This window comes from Uloborus diversus, chromosome 4, assembly GCF_026930045.1.
Source record: "Uloborus diversus isolate 005 chromosome 4, Udiv.v.3.1, whole genome shotgun sequence".
NCBI lineage: Eukaryota > Metazoa > Arthropoda > Arachnida > Araneae > Uloboridae > Uloborus > Uloborus diversus.
In genome coordinates, this window is record NC_072734.1 from 165,989,491 (window position 1) to 166,010,897 (window position 21,407).

The following is a 21,407-nucleotide window of genomic DNA, read 5'->3' on the forward strand; positions in this document are numbered from 1 at the left end:
GCTTTGTGCAAGGAACAGTAAACGCTCGGGTTTATATTGGCATTTTGGAGGAGAAATTGCTTCTTACTATCCGGGATCACTTTACTTCAGTTTCAAACGTCATTTTCCAGGATAATTCTGCTCTGTGCCATAGGGCAAAACTGATAAGTAACAATTTAAAAACCTTTATTCTGGCATTAGACTTAAATTGACATGGGGTTAAGTAATCTCCAAACTCACACGCAGGTTCAGAAATGAAAAAATGAGCATGGGGTCAGCAGTTTGCCTTGGCCCGGAAACAACCTTAATCTATATAAACAACTAATTGGATTCCTGCTGTTAAGTGTTTATTTCATAAGTTTTGCAGACTTTCACATACATTTATCGGTAGACCAAAACTTCTCACATAATCCCATTGTTGTGAAAATGCGAGGGTGATGCAATTACTTTTACCAGCACTGTATATTATTTGTGAAGCCAAAATTTATTTACTTTCTGGTTATCTGCTCATATAACTCTCCTTAAGAGTAAAAGTCCTCAAAGTTAAAGCTGCATGAGATTTTTGACGCTGTTTTTCCTCTACGAGGGAGTTGATATCTGGATTGAAACTGGATAGTTTTAGTCTCAAATAACTTGCAACATTCAATGCATTTCTACATTATATAATATAAAAAATGCAATGAAAAGTCTCATTCAAATAGGTAGGTTGTTGAAAAGTCTCTCAAGTGTCTCAATCCACTGGTTAGTCATGCCAGTTCAGCAAAGGAGGAGCATTTCTAACTTGAAGCTTAAAGCTAATATACATTGGTTTCTTCAACAATTTTCTTTAAAGAAGTTTCTTATTCATTAGATTTTATCCTCATTTAAAGGGAAAGTTCATAAGAAATATGAAAAATCTTAACCTTAAAGTTCCTTATTGCTATGAGCCAGGAAGAGCTCGAAGGAGTGATGGTACATCTAATTAGTGAATTTTTGCAAAAAAAAAAAAAAAAAAAAAACCCAGAAATTAAGTCCCCAAGATTTATTTTGATGTTTCATATCAAAAAAAAAAAAAAAATGTTTTTGTTAATCAATTGTTGAATATTTAAATTTGTTTACTATTTGGTTGTTTAGTATCCTATGTAACCACAATGTAACCTTATGGAGTGATTCTCAAACAGAGTGCTATAGTTTCCCAGGGAGCCATGAAATCTTCTCTGTTGGGGTCTGGGGTGCAGAGAAATTTTGCAGTAACTTTATAATTAGAAACTTATAAAATCATATATTAAAGTTTAGCAATATTTTACAGTACTTTTACAATTTAAATAAATGCCATGCAATGCAGTTACACAACTGTTCCTCCTTTTTGTCTGTTGCATATGATTAGCTGTATTTATACTTACAGAAAGGCATAGAGGGAAAATCTTAAATTTCAAAAACTCGCAGCGAGTCAACACTTTTTGAGAACTACTGTTTTAGCGACTAAATATAAAAAATAAGCCATATACTGTGTCTTGGTGATATTGTAGGCAATCAAGTTTTTATAGTTGTGTACTTTGATGGTGTATAACTCCTTGATTTTTCTTAAAATGTAATGCATGTAAATAAGCAATGATTCTACTAATATAATTTGAACAAAATGTTTCCTAGTAAGATGATTATCTTGAATTAATTACCATTCATCCGCCAAGGTGCTCTTTAAATATGAGCTACACCAAAAAATATGAATTTTACTTCCAACAGCAAACAGTTCCAAGTTTCATTTTTTTCCCTTTTTTCTTCCTTTTTTTTTTGCTGTATTGCTATGATAATTTATTAGTTAAATGAAAATATAAGGATTGAAATGCACCTTAATGATTTTAATCCAAAGGTATTATTTTGTATATTAGTCTTATTTTACGAAGTAGCATTTTTACATTTACTACTTAGACATGTTAGAGGTTTAAAATCTTATCAATGCACAATTCATCCCTTATAATTCTATCATTTTACTCGTTAAGCAACTTTTTTTTCCCCACTTTGTGTTTCAAGTGAAAATTACACTTTAATTTATTGGATTCAAATTCCTCATTTAATTGTAGTGAAAAGAAAAACTTCTTCAAATAGGAGCTAAATAGCTAACATTATCATGTTGTTGTTTCGTTGATTTACTTCTCTGCATGCGCATAGAAGTTATTTATCAATGGTTTTTCTCATTCTTTTAGTGAGTGTTTTTGAAGGATATGATTTATAGCTTGATTTTTGGGCTCAAACTAAAGTTAAATTGAGCTTATGAGTTGTCTTTCTAATATCTATTGATTACAAGACAACCCAATAAGTGATTAACTTACAGTCCCTAAAATATTTCTTTTGCAAAAATCTCACGGTTTAGGAGCATAACAATAAATATTAAAAATATCTACAATATATATACTCTATTGAAAAATATCACTAAATCTTTTCCATATAAAAATGAGAAAAACAAAATCAAAAATACTCAAATGCTTGAGATAATAATGAATTTAGCTACAATCAAAAATATAACAGAAGATTTAAAGCTTTTGTACATATTAACATTTATTACAAAAATACTAATTAATATCCATTTTCTCAACATCAGATGGTTTTGGACTAGTCAAAATGGAGAAACCCGGTCCTTTCCGCAGATATGGAATCTCTTTTGTCTCAGCATTGGGAGATGGTATTGTCCTTCCAGGATTTTTATTTGACTTCTGTTCTTTTTGGCTACTAGTAAGTGGGCACTTGCTGAATCCTTCAACAGAAGTATCATTATGTTTTACTCTATCAATCCTATGTTCCAGATCTGGCACAATACGAAAATGGCCCAAGGACTTGATGCATATTTCAATTCTGTCCCCAACAGGATTGTAACAAAATCTCTGCAATGATAACAATCACAATCATTAGCAATAATCATTATTTTAAAAAACTGAGCCAAAAAAGGAAATACAAAATACACTTTGCATCCTAAGTAACAAAGTTTATATTAGAGTCATTTAGGGCAATAGTTCTGAATTGGCAGTGCACATAAAATTGCTTGGGGCATGCGAAAATCAGTAAGGGATAGCAGTAAACTACCAAAAAGTACACAAGACGACATTGATAAAGCTAGAATGTGACTGAGACAAAAAGTTTGCGAAAAAATTGTGTGATTCTACTTTGAAACAAAAATATTCCAAATAACTTCTGGGCTGGAATCAAAAAAGAACACAAATGAATAGCAGACATAAGCTGTGTTCACAACACGCTTTTCTACCTCATAAATAGTGGCTCGGGCTCTGAAAAAAACCAGCTGAAAAATTCGTTGTTTACATGTAAAAAAACGTTTTCCAATTGTACCCAAGAAAGCGGTTTTTACCCAGCATCCTTAGCGGCTAAACCCAGGAAGTAGACGAACTTGTTTCGCGTAATGCATTCTCGGTAAAAATTCTGCTTTTACTCCAGAAGGAAGCAGGAGCAGAAAAATTTCACATATACCTCGAAAATAAGGGGAATGCAGTGAAAAGCAGGTTTTTTTTTCAGGGGTCGAAAGTGCCTATGGAAAATTTCCTATTGATGTGAACAACCTTCCAGAGTCGGTCAACAGCTTACTTGCACGGAAAAGGGTTTTTTGAGCTTAAAAACAAGCTGGAGACAAACATTTGAGAACTTTTTACACAAAAGCAAGCTTTTTTTGTAAATTCCTTCAGTTTATGTCCGATCATAGAAATAAAATATCCATAACAAAAAAAAAAAAACTATACTGTTTTAATTTAAACTATCTACAATTAGCCAATATTTAACAATTAACTAGTTTATGTTGAATTAATATAACAAATTTTAAGGAAATGAAAACACTTTTGCTGGGGTAAGCATAGGTATAATAATGCACAAATGAGTTATATCAGTTTAAAAATATAAATAACTTTTGCTTTAGTTCAGATAAGCAGGTAGATTTTTAGAACAATTTGCAAATTGAAAAATTAGATGACCTAGTGTTTCACTTTCCAAGAAAAGTTACAAGATAATTTTTTCACTTTTTATCAAACAAAAAGAAAACAATTGGCGATATTGTACACAGCTCATTGCACCATTCAATGATCTTGAAATTACTGTTTGGGCAATTTTGAAGTTGTTGTAATTGCTCTTCTTAAATTATAATCAGGGTCTCCGCTCCTTGCTAGCTTCACTTGCTAACTCACGTAACAATGCAATTTTCTAAATACCTAAATTGGGTAAGTTTTAAGAGCCATATAACCAGGGCTGTGGAGTCGGAGTTTGACTGATTTTGGGGTAAAGGAGTCGGAGCCGGAGTCGTTCGAAAACATGCCGACCCCAACTCCGGGTTTCTTTTTTTTTCTCTTTACTTTTCACTGACTCTCCTTGCATTAAAAAATATGACTACCAATTAATTTGATTACATGTATAAATACCTACTAGCATGAAAATCACTCATTGTGGCAACCAGCTGGCTTGATTGTTTATCGAACTTTCTTGTAACAGCTACCTACACTGATGCGCCATCTCCTAGTTTTTTGTTGCCTACCATTTTCTAAATAATCACTTTCAAATAAAAAAATATTTTTTACCTCGATCTCTGCTATAAAATAGTAAAAGGAATGTATGTATCGCTTGAGCAAGTCAGGAAACTTCTCAGGATGCTTGGTAAATTCAAAAGAGTGTTGGCACGAAAGCGCAAATCCAAAAGATCCGATAAAATATGTTTTTTTTTAGTTCTTAAAACTTTATCTAAGAAAGCTTGGTTAACACTGAAAAGTACAAAATAAAATTAGTACATGATTTATTGGTTACAACACTTAATAATTGTAGTTAATCCTAAAATCTTCATATTAAAGTTAATTCTGAAGCTGCCAATAACAAAAATAAAATTAAAAATTGAGACAAGATATGTAGGCCCATTCCTACAAAGCTGTATACCGCCACATTTTGTGTAAAATTTGCTCCAGACGTACATATACCCGACCTCTCTCCGCAATATAGTGCAATATTTTTCTTGAAATTTTAAAGATGAAATTTAAGGTTTATTATTGGGGAATTTTTTCAGAATTAAAGTATTTCAATTTTTATTAACTCTGAAATCAAGATGAGGTGACACCCACCAGATGGGTGTCACCCGGGAGGGGGAGGGGCGCCCCCTCTCGAGAAAAGTTTTTTGAATTAGCAAAAAAGCTTTTTTTATTCTCTCAAAACTCTTTCTCTCACTCTTCTATGTGCTTTCAAAAATTGAAAGCACAGAAATTACCTTACCTTAGAAATTGCACCTATTGGATGTTTCAATTTTCTAATTGAATTTCTAACATTGAATGCACCTTAAGTTTACAATGAAAAACAACATGAAAATTTCATTAAAAAGAATGCCTATTTCAATCTCTGTTTAGGGGTCCCCCCCCCATGAGGAGGGTGAGTTGAAAAAATAAATTTAAAAAAATAAAAAGCCGGAGTCGGAAATTTCAAAATCCTGGAGTCAGAGTCGACCACTTTCCTTCCGACTTCGCAGCCCTGCATATAACCGATATAATGACTTTGAAAAAGGTATGATATGCACCTCTGAGACAAAATTATGCTATTTTTTTTAAATAAAATTTAGTATTATAAACATTCCTGTTGTAATTTATATGTATAAAGCTGCCTCCCTCCTCTCCTTAGATTTGTACCTCATATTACTGCAGTATAAACTTTCGCACTCATCAGAAGTAAGTTAAAATACAGATTAAAAAAACCTTTTCAATAATATTTTATATTGGAAATAAGTAAAACATTAAACAAATAAAGGCTTATTACTTTGAAGTTGAGTACTTAAAAAAATAAATTAATAAAAATATTAACTACAGTATACTCCCGATTATCTGGTTTGCGGATTATCCGTGCATCATTTCGGAATCGCACTTTTTTAGAGCTTCTTTCAGGCGCTAAAATCAAGGTAATATGAAGCGTATGAAGTGAAGTTAAAAAGCATTTAAAAGCTAAAGGTTTACCTTTGAAAGCAGTACTGCTTTTAGATAATGCTCCATCACATACGGATGAAAGTTTGCTGAAGTCTGATGACGGGCTAATTACCGGTAAATTTCTCCCTCCAATTGTTACATCTTTAATACAACCCATGGATCAAGGTGTAATTGCGTCAATGAAACGACTACAGAGCTGAACTTTTAAAAAACTTGATCCACGAAGTTGTAAGGCTTACAAACTTTTGAAAGCAGTATTCATCATTGGATGCAGTGCATGGTATAGCAGCTGCATGGTCAAAGGTAAAATCAGTTACCCTTGCACAATCTTGGAGAAAAATTTTGCCACAAGAGTCATTGGATGAAGAATCATCTTTGATTGCCGAAGATAATATCGACAACATCATTGAGGGAGTTAAAGAAATCGAAGGTTTTGAATCAGTTGACGCTGAAAATGTCGAAGAGTGGTTTAAAAGCTACAAATGTGAATCAGGATTTCAATGTCTAACTGACGAAAATATCATTGAACTTGTTACTGAATCAAATGCAAGTGATGATACTGAAAACGAAGATGAAGAACATGAAGAAAATACAATTTCACATTCTACTGCTCTACAATCTGTGGAACATTTATTGGATTACATGAATGAAAGAGGTTACAATTACGGAGAAATAATTGCAGTAAGAAAAATTCGTACGGACATTCGCAACAATTTAAACAAACAGAGAAAACAAAAATGTATCACCGATTTTTTAAGCAATAAATTTCGAATAAAAGTTCCTGGTTTGTGTGAGTATATATACAATACATATATAATTTAGTTTTTTCTAATTTCCTTTTAAATAGTTACCCTGCATATTCCTTAAATGATTTTTCGGATTATCCGTGTTTTTCGATTTTCCGTGCTACGCCGCCCAGTGATTAGCACGGATAATCGGGAGTATACTGTATTAATAACTTGATAATTGTTAATTTATAACTATAAAACTTATTTTAAATTGAAAATAAATAAAAAATTAAACAATGAAATGCTTAATCCTTTGAGGCTTGATAAATGTTCAAATTTGAGATAAATTACAAATTAGCTATTAAATTAACTAATAAAATTAGTTAATCTAACGCAGTAGAAATTGAAATAACTTGAAACATTCAAAGCACTTGGAAACATTTTAAGATGCAGAAGATTGAACAACACAAAATGGCTTTTTTTGGCTAAGCATGTTATCCCGTCATTTCCAAATTTTAGACGGCACAACTGCACTTTAAAAAAAAAAGAGTAAAATAAGTATTTTTTTTTTTAATACAAGGATATCAGGACAAAATATCTTTTATCAGGAATATCAGGACAAGTACAAAGTCTGCATTGACTGAAAAATTCTAACTTGCCCTCCAAAACAAATTTTGAATAAATCCTGCCAAGTTTTACAAATTTGTATAGTTCAATGAATTTTGTAGTATGAATTCAGTAGAATGAATTTTGTTGTTCAGGTACTGTCTAATTCAATTTAATGAGCTTGTTTGGGGCATTTCAAAATGCAGCAGCACATTTTGAAATGTCCAAAACAAGCTCATTGAACAATTTTATGTATTTAAAAAGAGAAAATGCTAATGATTTCAAATTCCAACAGATTGTATGTTACATTGACACATTTTCAGGGATGTGCTGACTGAAACTCGTTTTTTGAGCAATCTTGGAGCAGGAAAACTTTAAATTTGGAGCAGTTCGATTGTTAATTTAGAACAGCAAAATTGTAAATTTGGAGCAGATTGCAAAAGTAAAAATTTAAATTTTGCATCAATTTGGAGCAACTATAAATATCTCACACACAGAAATGCATGTTCATCACCAGAGAACATTAGAATTCCCCAATTTTTTACTCCTATCGTATTAATTTTTACAGATGGCTTTGGCAAATTTGGATGCAACTGGATTCACATTTTCGAGTGGGAATGGCAAAAAAAAAAAACTTCTACTGAAAATAAAATACAAGGATGGTTAAAAATAATGGTCAGTACAAAAATATTGATGTCAGAGGAGCAGAATCATACTGTAAATTAAAACAAACGAGTTTGCAAAAGTGGATGCACTTGGATTTTAAATTGCATAAAAAAATTGGAATACTAAAAATTGTTAAAAAAACAGCAATAATGCAAACTTGATGCAAATCTGCAAAAAACTTACAAATATGCTGATGGGACTGTAATTTTAAACGTAAAATTGCACTTTTGGGAGCAAGTTTGTTCGATTTGGACCAAAAAAAGTAGATTTAGCACCTTGGAGCAGGATTGAGGATTAGAGCAGTTTGGCACAATTGGCACAGCAGGTATATCCATGATAACTGTCTGACAATACTATAAAACTAAGTATTTAAAACTTGATTTTTCCTAACTCTTTAAAATTTCACTTATCCTGAAATCACTGTAATGACAACAAAATCTACAGTTTAAATTCAAAAAGTTAGACTAACCTTGATCAAATCAAAAACTAATGTAAAAGGAAATTACTTTAAATCAGAGAATTTATATTAATACTACAAGACAAACAGTGAGGCTTTACCTTATTAGGAAAATCTTTCAAATCTGCATGTGTTTTAATGTGTAACATTGTAGATTGGGCTATTGTTTCATAATACATTCCACCTTTTTCAAAATCATGTGGATTCATTATTGCATGTGACCAAATCAATCCATACTGGAAATCTTCAATTCGTCCAGAATACCGGGATCCGAATATACTACGATTACTTTCTTGACTCATGCCTAGGGAAAAAGGTACATTTAGGAGTATGTACGATATGCAGTGAAGAATGAAAACAAGCAAAACAAATGCCATGCAATATCAGTAGTTAGTAACTTTGAGAGCAGTAAAGTTGGCTCATCCAATGGAACATAATACATTAGTGCTTATTATCTTTGCTTATTACAAATGACTTTTCTTACTTATATATAGAAAATTTCAAACAAAAACTTTTAGTGAATCAAATGGTTTTTTGCATATAGCTTTAATCAAATCACCAAAAGTCACTGTTTCATATTTTACATAAATATATACTCTTGGAATAATGCAGTTTCAAATGTTATTAGCAGTGGTCCGGAAAACTACATATATTTTGCACAACTGCTTTATTAATTAACAACAATTACATTTACTTTTTAAAATGCAGTAACTACAAACTACTTTTGAAATGTAGTCAATGCTTAACTACTTTTAGGAGATGAATTTGTCTGTAGTATTAAAAAAAAAGAACAAAGTTGAAGATTTGAAAAAAAAAAAAAAAAGAAAAGAAAAAAAAACACACACACAAAACGGTAATAATAATAAATTAAGTTCATTTTAACAGGGGAAATGATCAAGAATTAGCTACACATGTTTTTGGAACCAATTTGTTATTGATTAAAAAGTGATAGAAATTTATCAAATATGTGTGATCTGATTAAGTATTTACAGCTATTTAATTTCTTCAAAGAAGAAACAAACATTGAGAGTCAGAGTAAAATATATTTCGATCATTAAAGTAACATGCCCATATTTTATCCATATAGATTTTAAATTAAATGTTTTTAATACTGCTATAGTTTTACGAGCCTTGTTATTTATCATTGCCATACGGTGTAATACTCACTTAAGATTTACACCAGTAATATTCATTTGAACCTCATTTGTTTACTGAACATTAAAAGTAGTTGTCAGGAATCACTACCAACTAGGCTCTTTTCTTTTTTCACTACTCACAACACTACTTTTTTTTTTAAGTAGCTACATTACTTTCGTAGTTGGACACTACAAACTATGGAAAAAATGTAGTGACTACAGTTGTTTTAGTACTTGTAGCACCCTACATCTGCCACTGATTATTAGTTTTGTTTAGTGAAACAGAAGAAAACTTCTGTTTCAACAGAAAGGAAGTGGTTCTCAAACACTAAGTTAATGAATGTGAACAATTTAAAGTTTTCTTTAAATATACAATTAAAGAATAAGAGATTAATTAATCATAGAAAAACGGGCATCTCCTACTGCACTACTTTGAGCACAAAAATATTTTGTAATACAAGTACAGTAGACCCTCGTTTTACAAGGGTTTATTTTATGCGGTTTCGATTATACACGGTTTAAGATTTGACACCTTTATTTTATTTTACGCGGTTGAGGCAACGCAAACAGTTAACATTTTCCTCTCTTTCAAAATCCAAACTCCTAGAGATTGCAGATTACATGTAATAAACTGCATTTTGGCGTGCTTACAACCGAACTTGGGCCCCTGGAGACATTTTATGCGATTGGTTCCAGAGCTATTTCCAGAAGTAAAGTTATAAAACTCACACAGTTCAGAACTCACTGGAAGAAAAGGTTTTAGGAGTGACGCCAAAACCAACGAGGATACCGATTTTAGTGACACACAACCAAAAACGTTCACATTGAAAATTTCAAGCTATTCCTAGACAATAGAAATAATTTTTCTGATTTGTTGGTAAAGGAAAATTTTATAACGGAAATGACGCAAGTGATCATGGATGCGTTAATGCTCTGCAAAGAATTACAGAGAAAGATTCTTAATGACTGCCAAAAGACTATCATAGCCAGCTCTTCTTTATAAACAGAACATGGAATTAGTTTATGTTTTCTTTATGCATGTTGTGCATACAATTCGATATATAAGTACACATTAAATTTATTATACAATTAGTTCACTAGAATGAAGTATTTTTTTATCTACGGAATCTAATCTCTATTTTAACACTATTAGGTCTCAATTTATGCGGTTTCGATTTACGTGGCATTTCCATGGAAGGTAACTCCCGCATAAAACGAGGGTCTACTGTATTTTAAGAATTATTCTTTTTTGACAGAAGGGTCATTAATGTTTTAAGGAGAAAAAAAGAAAGCAAAAAAGAAAAAAAAATCAAAAGATTATGCAAAGACACTCTGCTTCTAAATAGGAAGTCATGTCCGACTTACTGTTTTCAATGTTCAAATCTTCTTCACCTTTCTGAAGGATTTCAACAGTTAAACGATCTCCATGCTTAAGAGGTAAAGTTTGATTGTTGGAGCCAGAAGGTTGAAGCACCTTGGGCGGAAATCCATGCTTTATTCTCTGTCTTGATACTGGAATTTTGAACTGATTTTTAATCCATTCTTGCAACTGGGGGTAGGAAATGCTTTTTCCATGTAGCGCCAGATTAGCCTAAAACGAATGAAAAGAAAAATCACTGACTAATCAAACAATTTATGCATTTAGAAAAATTTTAAATATAGCGGGGTCGTCAATCTTCGAGTATAAACTTGTGGAGCAATTAGTAGTTTTACAGAGCAATTTGATATTATGCATAAAAATTATAAAAAACTAAAACCCAACACCAAAAATCTGTGTTTGTAGTCAGAATAATTTAAATCATTAGCATAAAAAAAGAATGAGTTTTCATCAATAAACAATTTATAAAATTTCATCATACTTAGAGCTTTAAATTTAAACACCCACAACCCGAAAGAAACTTGCTAAATTCTCAAGATGGAAATTTTTCAAATAAAAAAAGGGGGGGGGGGGAATTTAGGTTCTAAGCCAGAAAAAGGATAGAATACAGCACTTAATACTAAAAAAACAAAATTTATTCTCTACAAAAATGTCCCAAAATCAGAAAATATCAACAAACACTGAAAGAGTGATTTTTAAGAACAATAATAACATAAGAAGAGTTTCACTTTTTTAAGAACAATTTATTTTTCAACATTGGATAACAAGTAGCAATTTCTCTTAGATATGATGTTAAAATACCTTTTAAATTAAAAACAAAATTCTAGCACAGATTATAAATGTTTAAGAATTGTTTTAAAAAAATGTTCATTTTCTTGAAAAACTTAAAATGTTTAAACTGCAGTTCTTGAATCCAAAATTGCTAAGCTTTTTTTTTTTTTTTAATATGTTTGTATTTTAAAAATTGTTTGAAGCAACAATTTAAATGTTTCACAACCCACAAAAACTTGAAAACTGCAATTGCAAACAAATATCATAACAAGACAAAAGGTTACACTTGGCAGTTAAAAAGAAAAACTTCTCAGAAAAAAAGCAGGACTTTACAACTGGAGCTTAATATGGTGTTCCTGATAGGAATGCGGCTCTCCATCATTTACAAACCTAGGACATTCCAGAAGGAAAACTGCAATTGTTCTTTTTTAAATTAAGAGGTAATATCTACTAGATATCTGCAAAGCATGAAAGTTAATACCTTAGGAGAAATACTTAGTCACTTAGCATTTAAGTTTATGACATAAATTTTGGACTTTGAAAAAGTTATGTGTCATACAGGTGTTAGGATAGCAAGGTATCAGCTGTATTTAGAGCTAATGCAATATCCAAGAAATTATTTAAAAAATTAAATCCTGGGACATTGAAAACTAAACAAAACATTCCTCAAGGAGTGAGTGAGGTAGAGGACAAGACAGTAGAGGGCGGAGCTTAGATACTATTTAAAATGATGCTTATCGCAAAGTTTAAAAAAAAAACTTATACTTATTTATTTATCATGATTATTACTTTTTTAACGAAAAAAAATTCACGAAGATGAGTTTTGACAAATGTATACTGAAAAATTTAACTCTGCTCCAATCTGGAAATAAGTTAAATCAAACTTGATAAAAACCTTAAAATGAAGTAAAAATGTAACTAGGTTTTTTTTTGAGAGGGGGGGGGGTGAAGCTAAATGATAACAGTTTAAATTCATTACTATGCATTGAGCAAATAAAGCCTTAAAATATTAAAAAAGTTTACCTGGTCTCCATGGGAAGTACACACTTTTACATACTGAGGTTCAGTGACAGATATCTGTTCACGCTGAATTTCATTATTCTAGAAGAGAGGAAAAAGAAAAGAAAAAAAAAACTATGTCAGTGATTTGGTACATAAAATTCAGATGGCTTTAGTGAGTTTCTGCATGAATTTTAGATCATGCAAAAACAAAAATCAAGTTGTACTCCATTTTAATTACATTTAGATTCAGCTAAAAACACAAACTGAATTTTTTTTTTTTTTTTTTTTTTTTTTTTTTGATGAGGTTGGAAATGAGAAAAAACAACAAAAGACTTTACAGCTGATTTGCAAAGCAAGTTCAATGTACAGACTAGTGGAATATGAATTTGTGAAAAATTGTACTTTGCTTATGGACAGTAAAAATAGGGGACACAAACATATGAAGCATTTGAATTCAATATGGTTTGAGAAAAAAAATTTATCCAAAACATAAAAGAAACACACACAAAAAAAAAATAAATAAAAGCAATAGAGTTAACAGAAAAACATTTACTGATGAAACAATGTTCTTTGGAATACAAGACAAGTATTTTTCCTAATTTTACTTCATAATGCAGAAAAAAAAAAAAAAAAAAAAAAGAAGAAAAGGAAAGAAAAGAAAAGATAAAAGAAATAATATCAAGTCTATCCGTCAGTTCTTAAGACTGTCAAACCTGTTTTGTGCATAATGTTATTGCACAGCTGTCAACAATGAAAGATGAAAATTAAAGAGAGATGCATAAAATCAGGGAGACTTTTCATGAATAAATTTAACAACAAAAGTTAGAGTGTAAGAGGAATTATAACAAAAAATGCAGGAATATCTTATAATAAGCCTGCACAAGACGTTGGTGCTCAAAAATCCTGCATGTCTCGAAATTCAGAATCTTACTTTTTTGAAGTTGGGTTTAAAACAAAAATGTTTTAAAAGAGGCTTGCATTTCTTTTCTCTTATAAGTGATTACAAACATTCCTTGCATCAGGTAAAAATTCAGAAAAAAATGAGAAAGATTTACTGCATCTTTTGGGAAAAAAAAGTTTTAAACAGAAGAAAAGTGAAACGAACATGATTAAAAAATGATCAGACATTCACAATGTTCATACTCGTGTGGGAAAAGGTTTCGTTTTTACCAACTAGATTGTTTTAATGTGGGGTTCTTTCCCAAAATTCTAATCATTAAAAATTCTTTTTTTAGGGATTTTCATTGCTTTGGTGAAAGTTTGGAAGATATTTACTTCATTGGGGAGTTAGGTATCCAAACTTGGAAGTCTCCTGGAGGAATAATCGAGAGCGTTGGTAGATATGTTATCAAATGATTTCTTTTTAAAATAAAGTAAATAATTAAAGTACATGAATTAGCACATGAAAACTGCAGCTCAATCTAGTCAGTAGACAGGGTTCGAAAATATCGGATATTTTCAATTAGCACAAACTAAAGTCTTCCAAATAGTAAATTTATCCTCAAATCACTCTTTATTTGCTTAATTATAATTACAATATGTATAATTAAAATTAAGGCTTCTTTCATTACTTATATCTAATATTTCATTTTAAATTTCTTTCAATTTTAATGTAGTTATTTAGCATTAGCTGTTTTATTCATTTTTCTTCTGTTAGCTACTTTTACAGTTACATGATTCCGAAATAAAATATACATATTAGTCGGTGCACAGTCATAAGATATTTTCTTTTTTTCTGAGCAATGTTTAACATTTAACTAGGCACTTTTAATATGAATTCAAATTGTAGAATTACATAATAATTTTATGAATATAAAATACAAGTAAAATAGGAGTATTATATTACTTTATTACATTAATGATGAATTAATACATCATAAAACTACAGTACATAACTTTTTGGTTATTTTTAATACTAAATGAATACTTTTTATATTGAAAATACCGTAGTTGAAAAAATATCGAAAATATCAAAATATCGTGATATTTTCAAAATAAATATCGGATATATATCATGATATATATCAACTGCTCGGAAGGAGCATGGAGGAGGAAGGAAACCTTCATTCATATTTCAAATGAATTTCAACTAAATTAACACATCGACTGATTATGTTAATTTACTTGAAATTCATTTGAAATATGAATGAAGGTTTCCTTCCTCTTTCAACTAAGGTGTTTTAACCGAACCAAAAGGGGAGGTTAAAAGATTAGTGCACAGCATGGGTTCAGCAATGCACCAAAATTATGCATGACCATTTTACATGTGCAAGCAAAAGAAAGCGTAAAACCTGGCTACAACACATTTCAATACATAAAAATGACATTAATCAGATGTCATACTTAATAAATGAAAATTATATTATTTTTCACTTAAAACAATCAAATTACTTTAATTTCATTCAGTTTCTTCTTCAATTTTTCAGAATTGCTTTTATCATAGTTACTGCTGTTAGAAGAACCAGCTTCTGCTGCACTAGCTTCAATTATGCCAATCAAAGAATGAATTTCTTTACACACAACATTCCATAAGTACTTATTTGCTGCTTCATCTACGAGAAATAGAAAACATGTTTACGGAAGAGAAGGTTTTCGGAAGTCAAATTAATATAAAATAGCAAGATCACTCACTGAATTATAAACAAGCATAACATTTCTACAGAAAACAGAAGGTTTAGGGGTCACAGTCAGATTTTTGTAGCAAAGGAAAATCACACTTAGTAGCAGAAAAAAACTTTCATAACAGTGAGAATTAAGTTTTCGAACAGAAAAGACCACTTTTGCAGAAGGAAAGATCAAGATTTTTAACAGAAAAAAACTTTTGCAACAAAGAAAATCAAGTTTTTTCAGTTGAAAAAAAAAAAAATAAGGGATGTTGGAAAAAAAAAAACATCCAGCTATTGGCATTCATCTGAACTTTGATGTCATTAATTCAAATTATGTTTTTTGCAATCACGAATTGTGATAGGATCCTATTTGTTGCGTTTCTTGTATCTACAAATGTAATAGACTAGAATGAATATGGAGGAGAAATTCGCACCCATCATTATGACTGGTGATTTTCTAGATTGATTACGTAATCTGAGGCATATTCATAAAAAAAGAAATAGTGATTGGGATGTGGTAATAAAGATGTCGTTATTATGGTCAATTTGCACCTGTACACTTATCATAAATATTATATTCAGTGTATACTGTTACAGTATGTAAATTTAGCATCAATTTTAAATGATAGGAAATAGTAATCAGGAATTTTTGTACTTTGGAAAAGTTCTGCTATTTAAGTTCATCTACATAGGTGTTTTTCTGAAAATTCATAAATTTATGCAAAAAACTCCTGATTTTCAATTTAAACTGCTTAAGTTAAGCCTTGAAGGAACAAAAAAATTGCAGATGATTTGTAATTATGATGAAGAAAATCAATCTAGACTTATTATTGTCACCATGGCAATCCAAAAAATCAAAGGAACATCAAAAACTCAAATGAGGATAAATAACGTTTTGTCATTGCTCAAAAAAGAAAAACAAAAAAGAATGAAAGCAAAGAAATTTGAAAAGTTACAAGCTTTGAAATCTGACCAGGCAACAGGGGCGCAACCAAAAAATACTTTTAGGGGGGGGGGGCACAATTTTTTTTTTTCACAACACTCTATTAGCGTTCTCTCACTCTTTACATCAATATATATTTATTATTATTATTAATATTATTTAGTAAAATTCCTTAAAATTGTATAAGTGTCGCAATTTATTCAAAAACTATTGCAAAAATGTTAATTGTTCTTATGCCAGAATTGAAATCACGTTAAGAATAAACTTTAAAGTAATTGAAACAACAGTATTGCAGTAAGATGTCCAAATTAATAAATGGAAATTAATACTTGTTATTACTTCATTTACTATATTAATGAAATAAATCAAAATGCACACGAATTTTTATCACCAAAAGCTTTAAACTATTCATATTTTTAAGATCATTCAAGGTAAGAAAAAAAAAGGAACACGTTAAAATGGCATGAAATCACTTAAAAATACAACAAAATAATCAATAAAACTTGACAATGTGGATATTTAGGACACTTGATGAGTCCCAAATATCCGCATTGCATGTGTACACTTATAAAATTGTCTTATTGTCTACAATACAAAGTTTAACCGTCGTTGTTTCTTGGTTAGTTCTTCAATAACTTCATCTGGTTGTACAACTATATCTTTGTTGATACAAAGCTGTGCTAATCCATTTTAGCGTTCTTGCATCATTGTGCTTCTTAAATAGGACTTGAGATGGCGCAATGTTGAAAATGATCGCTCCGCGGTAGCAGAAGAAATAGGCAGTGTTATGAACGATTAGCTCCTAACTACAGAAAAAATAAATGCTGAAAAGGAGAGAGGGGGAAGTTTTAAATGACCTTTCGTCGTCGCTGCTTACTTTAGAACCACTTCGTTTTCTCAATCTTCTTTCTAATAAAAATTTAAAAAAAAAGAGTATTTTTGAAAATTGTTGAAATTAGTGTACTTGGGGGGGGGCATAGGCCCTGTGCCCCCCCCCTCTGATTGGGCCCCTGCCTGGCAAACAAACCTGATCAACATACATTTCAAATTAAAAGTCATTATTTTTGTTTTGGTTTCTAAACAAACAGGTAACACTAATCATTTAGTAAAATTCATTTAAGAAAAAGAAATGAAGCCTGCAATGACTGGATTTAGTGCAATAAGAACCTTAAAGAACTTTTTTTTTAATGTTAAAAAGTTCCGAATTGAAACAGGAATGGATATCAACGTTTCAAATCCCCCTGTTAAATTTATGTATCTAAAATTAAAAATGAACCAAAATTGATCTCAAAATGCAACCCACACATTTTTTTTTCAATAACAACTAGGGGGCTTCGCCCTGTTCACTGACGCTCAATAGCCACTTAAGTTTGCTTTTAAAAAAAGCAGAGTTTTTTATTTTGGAGCAGAAAATGCCAAAATAACATTTATTTAGCAGCTTGTAGCAGATTGTTCAGTTTAGCGCTGCTCGACGCAAGAGTGTGATCCCTGGAAGATTGGAAACCTTTTTGGGTGTGTCAGAGGCAAAAGACCTCAAATTTGAAAATAGTAAAGCATAACAGAAATAACACAGCATCTTGTTTTTCATTTACTTATTTATTTTTTAAACACTTTTATAAGCAACAAGCTTAAGAGACATTTTCTCATTAATTCAAATAGTAGTTTCCTAACAGTTAAAACAGTCAACTTCACTCTTACCAAAAACAAAAGAGCAAAACTCTATGCTCACCTGTACTTTTACTGAAGAATCAACAGTCAGTACACAGCAATAAAAATTAATAAATAAATAATTTATCGCCAATCACATTCCTGTCCATTAACCCACGAAAAAAGAAATGTCAGAGAATTTGAGAACTTATTCGATGATAAACTATTTCTCATTCAAGATAATGGAAAGTTAACTCATCAACTGGTAGGTTAGACCCCCACATTCACTTCACCTTTTCAACAGCTACGGTATAAAATTATACAGTGGATTCCCTCTGTCTGAACACTCTCTAATGTGAACACACCTATATTCTGAACACATTTCGATGGTCCTGGTGAAACTCTACAGATTTAACAGGCTGACCTCTCTGCACTCTGAACACCCTATAATATGAACACCCCAGCATTATGAACGCTTTTTTAACCCGGATCAGTTATCATTTCTCTATATACTGAACGTGTTCACACTCGGTAAATAGGAGATAATATGAATCAAATTAGAAAGCCTGCAATACTCTCATGATTTTATCCCAATAGTTGAATGGTATTAAAGAGAAAATGAAGAAAGGGAAAAGAAAAATTATTTCTATGGATACTGCATCACATGAAATCATTCAGCTGAGCAATATGAGCCTGAAGTTCCTGCCACTGAACAGTATTTCAAGAATCCAACCATTATGTCAAGAGGCATTCAAGACCTTCAAAGTATGATTACCTTCAAGCAAAATGCGGCCGAGAATCACCCGGAATCTTTCCACTTGGATTACAACACGTACCTTGCATGAGACTACACAACGCAAAAACAGATTAAAAATAACCTCCTTTTATTTTCCAGGTATTGTATCCCATAGCTGTATTGTAATATTTAATTGTTGAATGTATGTTAAACTTTTTAAATTAAAAAAGAAATAAATAAATGCAAGAACTAGCCACCAATCCAAAATTCAGCACCTCTATCTTCACTAACCGGTATAGCTCACTGGGCAACCGACTGAAAATGATCCACTAACACAATAGAATACATAAACATGCATTTTCCAGTCTCCCTCTATAATGAACACCCCCATAGTCTGAACACTTGTTCGGTCCCATGAGTGTTCAGAATAGAGAGAGTCCACTATACTTATATTGCATACCTGAGAAAAATCCTACCTGTTTTCTGAAAAGGAGTAATTTATTGCTAATATTTTAAACCATTTATAGCACTCCAAATTCAGTTAATAAATATAACTAATTTAAATTTTACAAAAAAGGTCTCAGTTGCATTCTTTTAACTCTGAACACAATATTTGGATAAAGGAGTGCAACAGCAATGTTTTTATTAAAATGTGTCCTCTCACTCTATTTTTAAAGGCACAAATTGTTTGATATTTTTGCATGAAGATTTAAAATGTATTGCTTCAAAAAAAAAAAAAAAAAAAAAAATACTGCAGCAATACAGTCAAGACCACTTACTAGAATATCAGTTTTAAGAACATTCAGCTAATGTAATAAAATTTTGCTGTGCAAAACCGTTGTAATTTTAGATTTTGATCTTAGATAATGGAATGATGGGCTTATTAGAATAATTTTCCCCGCAAATTGGCTATTCAATTAAGCAGGTTCGACAGTAGTACCAAGTAGAACTCATCAGTGATGCTAAAAGTTACATTAGAAGCATTAATCAGTGAAGACATTGATTGGTGAAGACACTGTGAATGTAAATGCTAAATACCTTTGTCTCTCAATATTATCCAAAATAAATAAATGATATAATAAATAAAAAAATAAAGTACCTGGAAGATGCTTCTGTATTATATTTTCTCCAAGATCAGAAACACGTTTAATTAACTCCTCTCTTTCTGGATTAGCTTCAGGCAAAGGAGTTGTATCTTCCATGCGTTTCGCATCATAATCAAATTTTTTTCTACTAAAAGATGAAAAAAGTACATGAATAACAAGAAATTTGTTAACATAAAGAATATCTTTTTTAAATTATAATTTAAATCAAATTAGTGCATGAAATAAACAAAAGACTAAATTATTTGTATAGATGGCAGTTGGTAGGTAAAGGGTAGTAACTGCAAATTTTTAATTTTTTTCATCAATTGTACATGAGTTTCATATTGTACAAGCTTGCTTATTTGGCTCCAGCTGTAAAAAAACTGCATAAAAATGTCTAATTCCAACATTTTCCTATTGTTATTAGTAAACCCAAAACAAGTTTTTTCAAACATCCTGAAAACTCATTTATGCAGATACTGCTGTTTACCTGCTCTTTACAGTGAATTTGATCTAATCTGCCAAACAAAAGGGGGTGTCAGAAGAGCTCAAGTCGAGCATTGAATCAACCGTTATTCTGTCCAATTCGTAACTATAACCGTACGGTATATGAAGAAAAATGAGCCAAAAAACAAATTTCTGAGTTTAAGGCCAATTTCTAAAATTCCTGGAAAATCTACACACAAAATAAGTACATATTTGAAAAGACAGATAAAATTCTATAAAATGACTTTTTCCATTGAGATAGTTACATTTTTCAGCGAGCTACAGGCTTTGAGGCATTTGAACACTCAAAGTTGAATTGGCGCCAAAATCTGTAAATGGCATTTTCCGAAACAATCCTTTCAGCTACAATCGGTCAAACATACTAAAAACTAGTCCACTCCACTAGCTTTTAAATAATATCAAAGCAAATCATTTTTGGGTTCAAGTCGGCAGAAATTAAGCCTTTTGTTTAAAAGATTAAAAATCAGCATTTGTCAAAAAAAAAAGGGGGGACTAGTAAACGTATCACTTCCCTTTAAGTACAAAATTCAAAGCCAAGTTCTTTTGTACATTTATAGCTTTAGATGCTCATACCTTACTTTTGTGTTTCACACACTCATATCACCAAACAATCTATGAAAAAATTGCTCAGGTTTCCACTAAGCAGAATATTGAAACATGCATATTATTTCACTTGAAAGAGATTGCTATGTTGAATTCACTCTGACTTAGGTGGAACTATTCGGAATTGATTACAGAAAAATAAAATGATATAAAATAAAGAAAAAACACTGTAAACATGGGAAAATATCATATGAAAAATAATTTTTTGAAAAAGGAGAGTTGATTAATTAGATACAAATCTGCTGATAGCATCAATGATACTTTTTATACTTTTTCAATCCTTGTCTTGATAATTTATGATATGAACATTTTATTAATGCAGCATGATCAACAATTCAGTACTTTTTAATATTTCAAATCATTGATGACCTTGTCCAGAATAACAAAAAAATAGTTTACAAAAATATTTCATTGCTAAATGAAAATTACCTTTCACTTTGATCAACATAAGATGTAGATACTTCCTCCGCTTTTGAAAGATTACTTGGCTCTTCCTGGATTGCACCACCTACAGTAGATCCATCATATTTCAATCTTTTCAGATAGCTAAAATAAAAAAAAAGAATTCTATTTCAACAAAATTTAAATATGAATCAAAAATTCAAAGCGACATAACCAGAAAACGCTATTTAT

General features: G+C 30.9%; 1 protein-coding gene across 1 annotated transcript in view; it reads right to left on the minus strand.

Moving 5' to 3' along the window:
• Window positions 1-2,496: 2,496 nt before the first annotated feature.
• Window positions 2,497-21,407, minus strand: part of LOC129219927 (deubiquitinating protein VCPIP1-like) — a 37,165-nt gene continuing 18,254 nt past the window's right edge. The window contains exons 7-13 of the mRNA XM_054854244.1: window positions 21,204-21,320; window positions 19,679-19,812; window positions 15,039-15,199; window positions 12,669-12,746; window positions 10,862-11,087; window positions 8,462-8,664; window positions 2,497-2,837 (exon numbers count right to left, since the gene is read on the minus strand). Of these exons, the coding sequence (XP_054710219.1) occupies window positions 2,529-2,837; window positions 8,462-8,664; window positions 10,862-11,087; window positions 12,669-12,746; window positions 15,039-15,199; window positions 19,679-19,812; window positions 21,204-21,320 (1,228 nt within the window). The 3' untranslated portion in view covers window positions 2,497-2,528. The remainder of the gene's footprint in view (window positions 2,838-8,461; window positions 8,665-10,861; window positions 11,088-12,668; window positions 12,747-15,038; window positions 15,200-19,678; window positions 19,813-21,203; window positions 21,321-21,407) is intronic.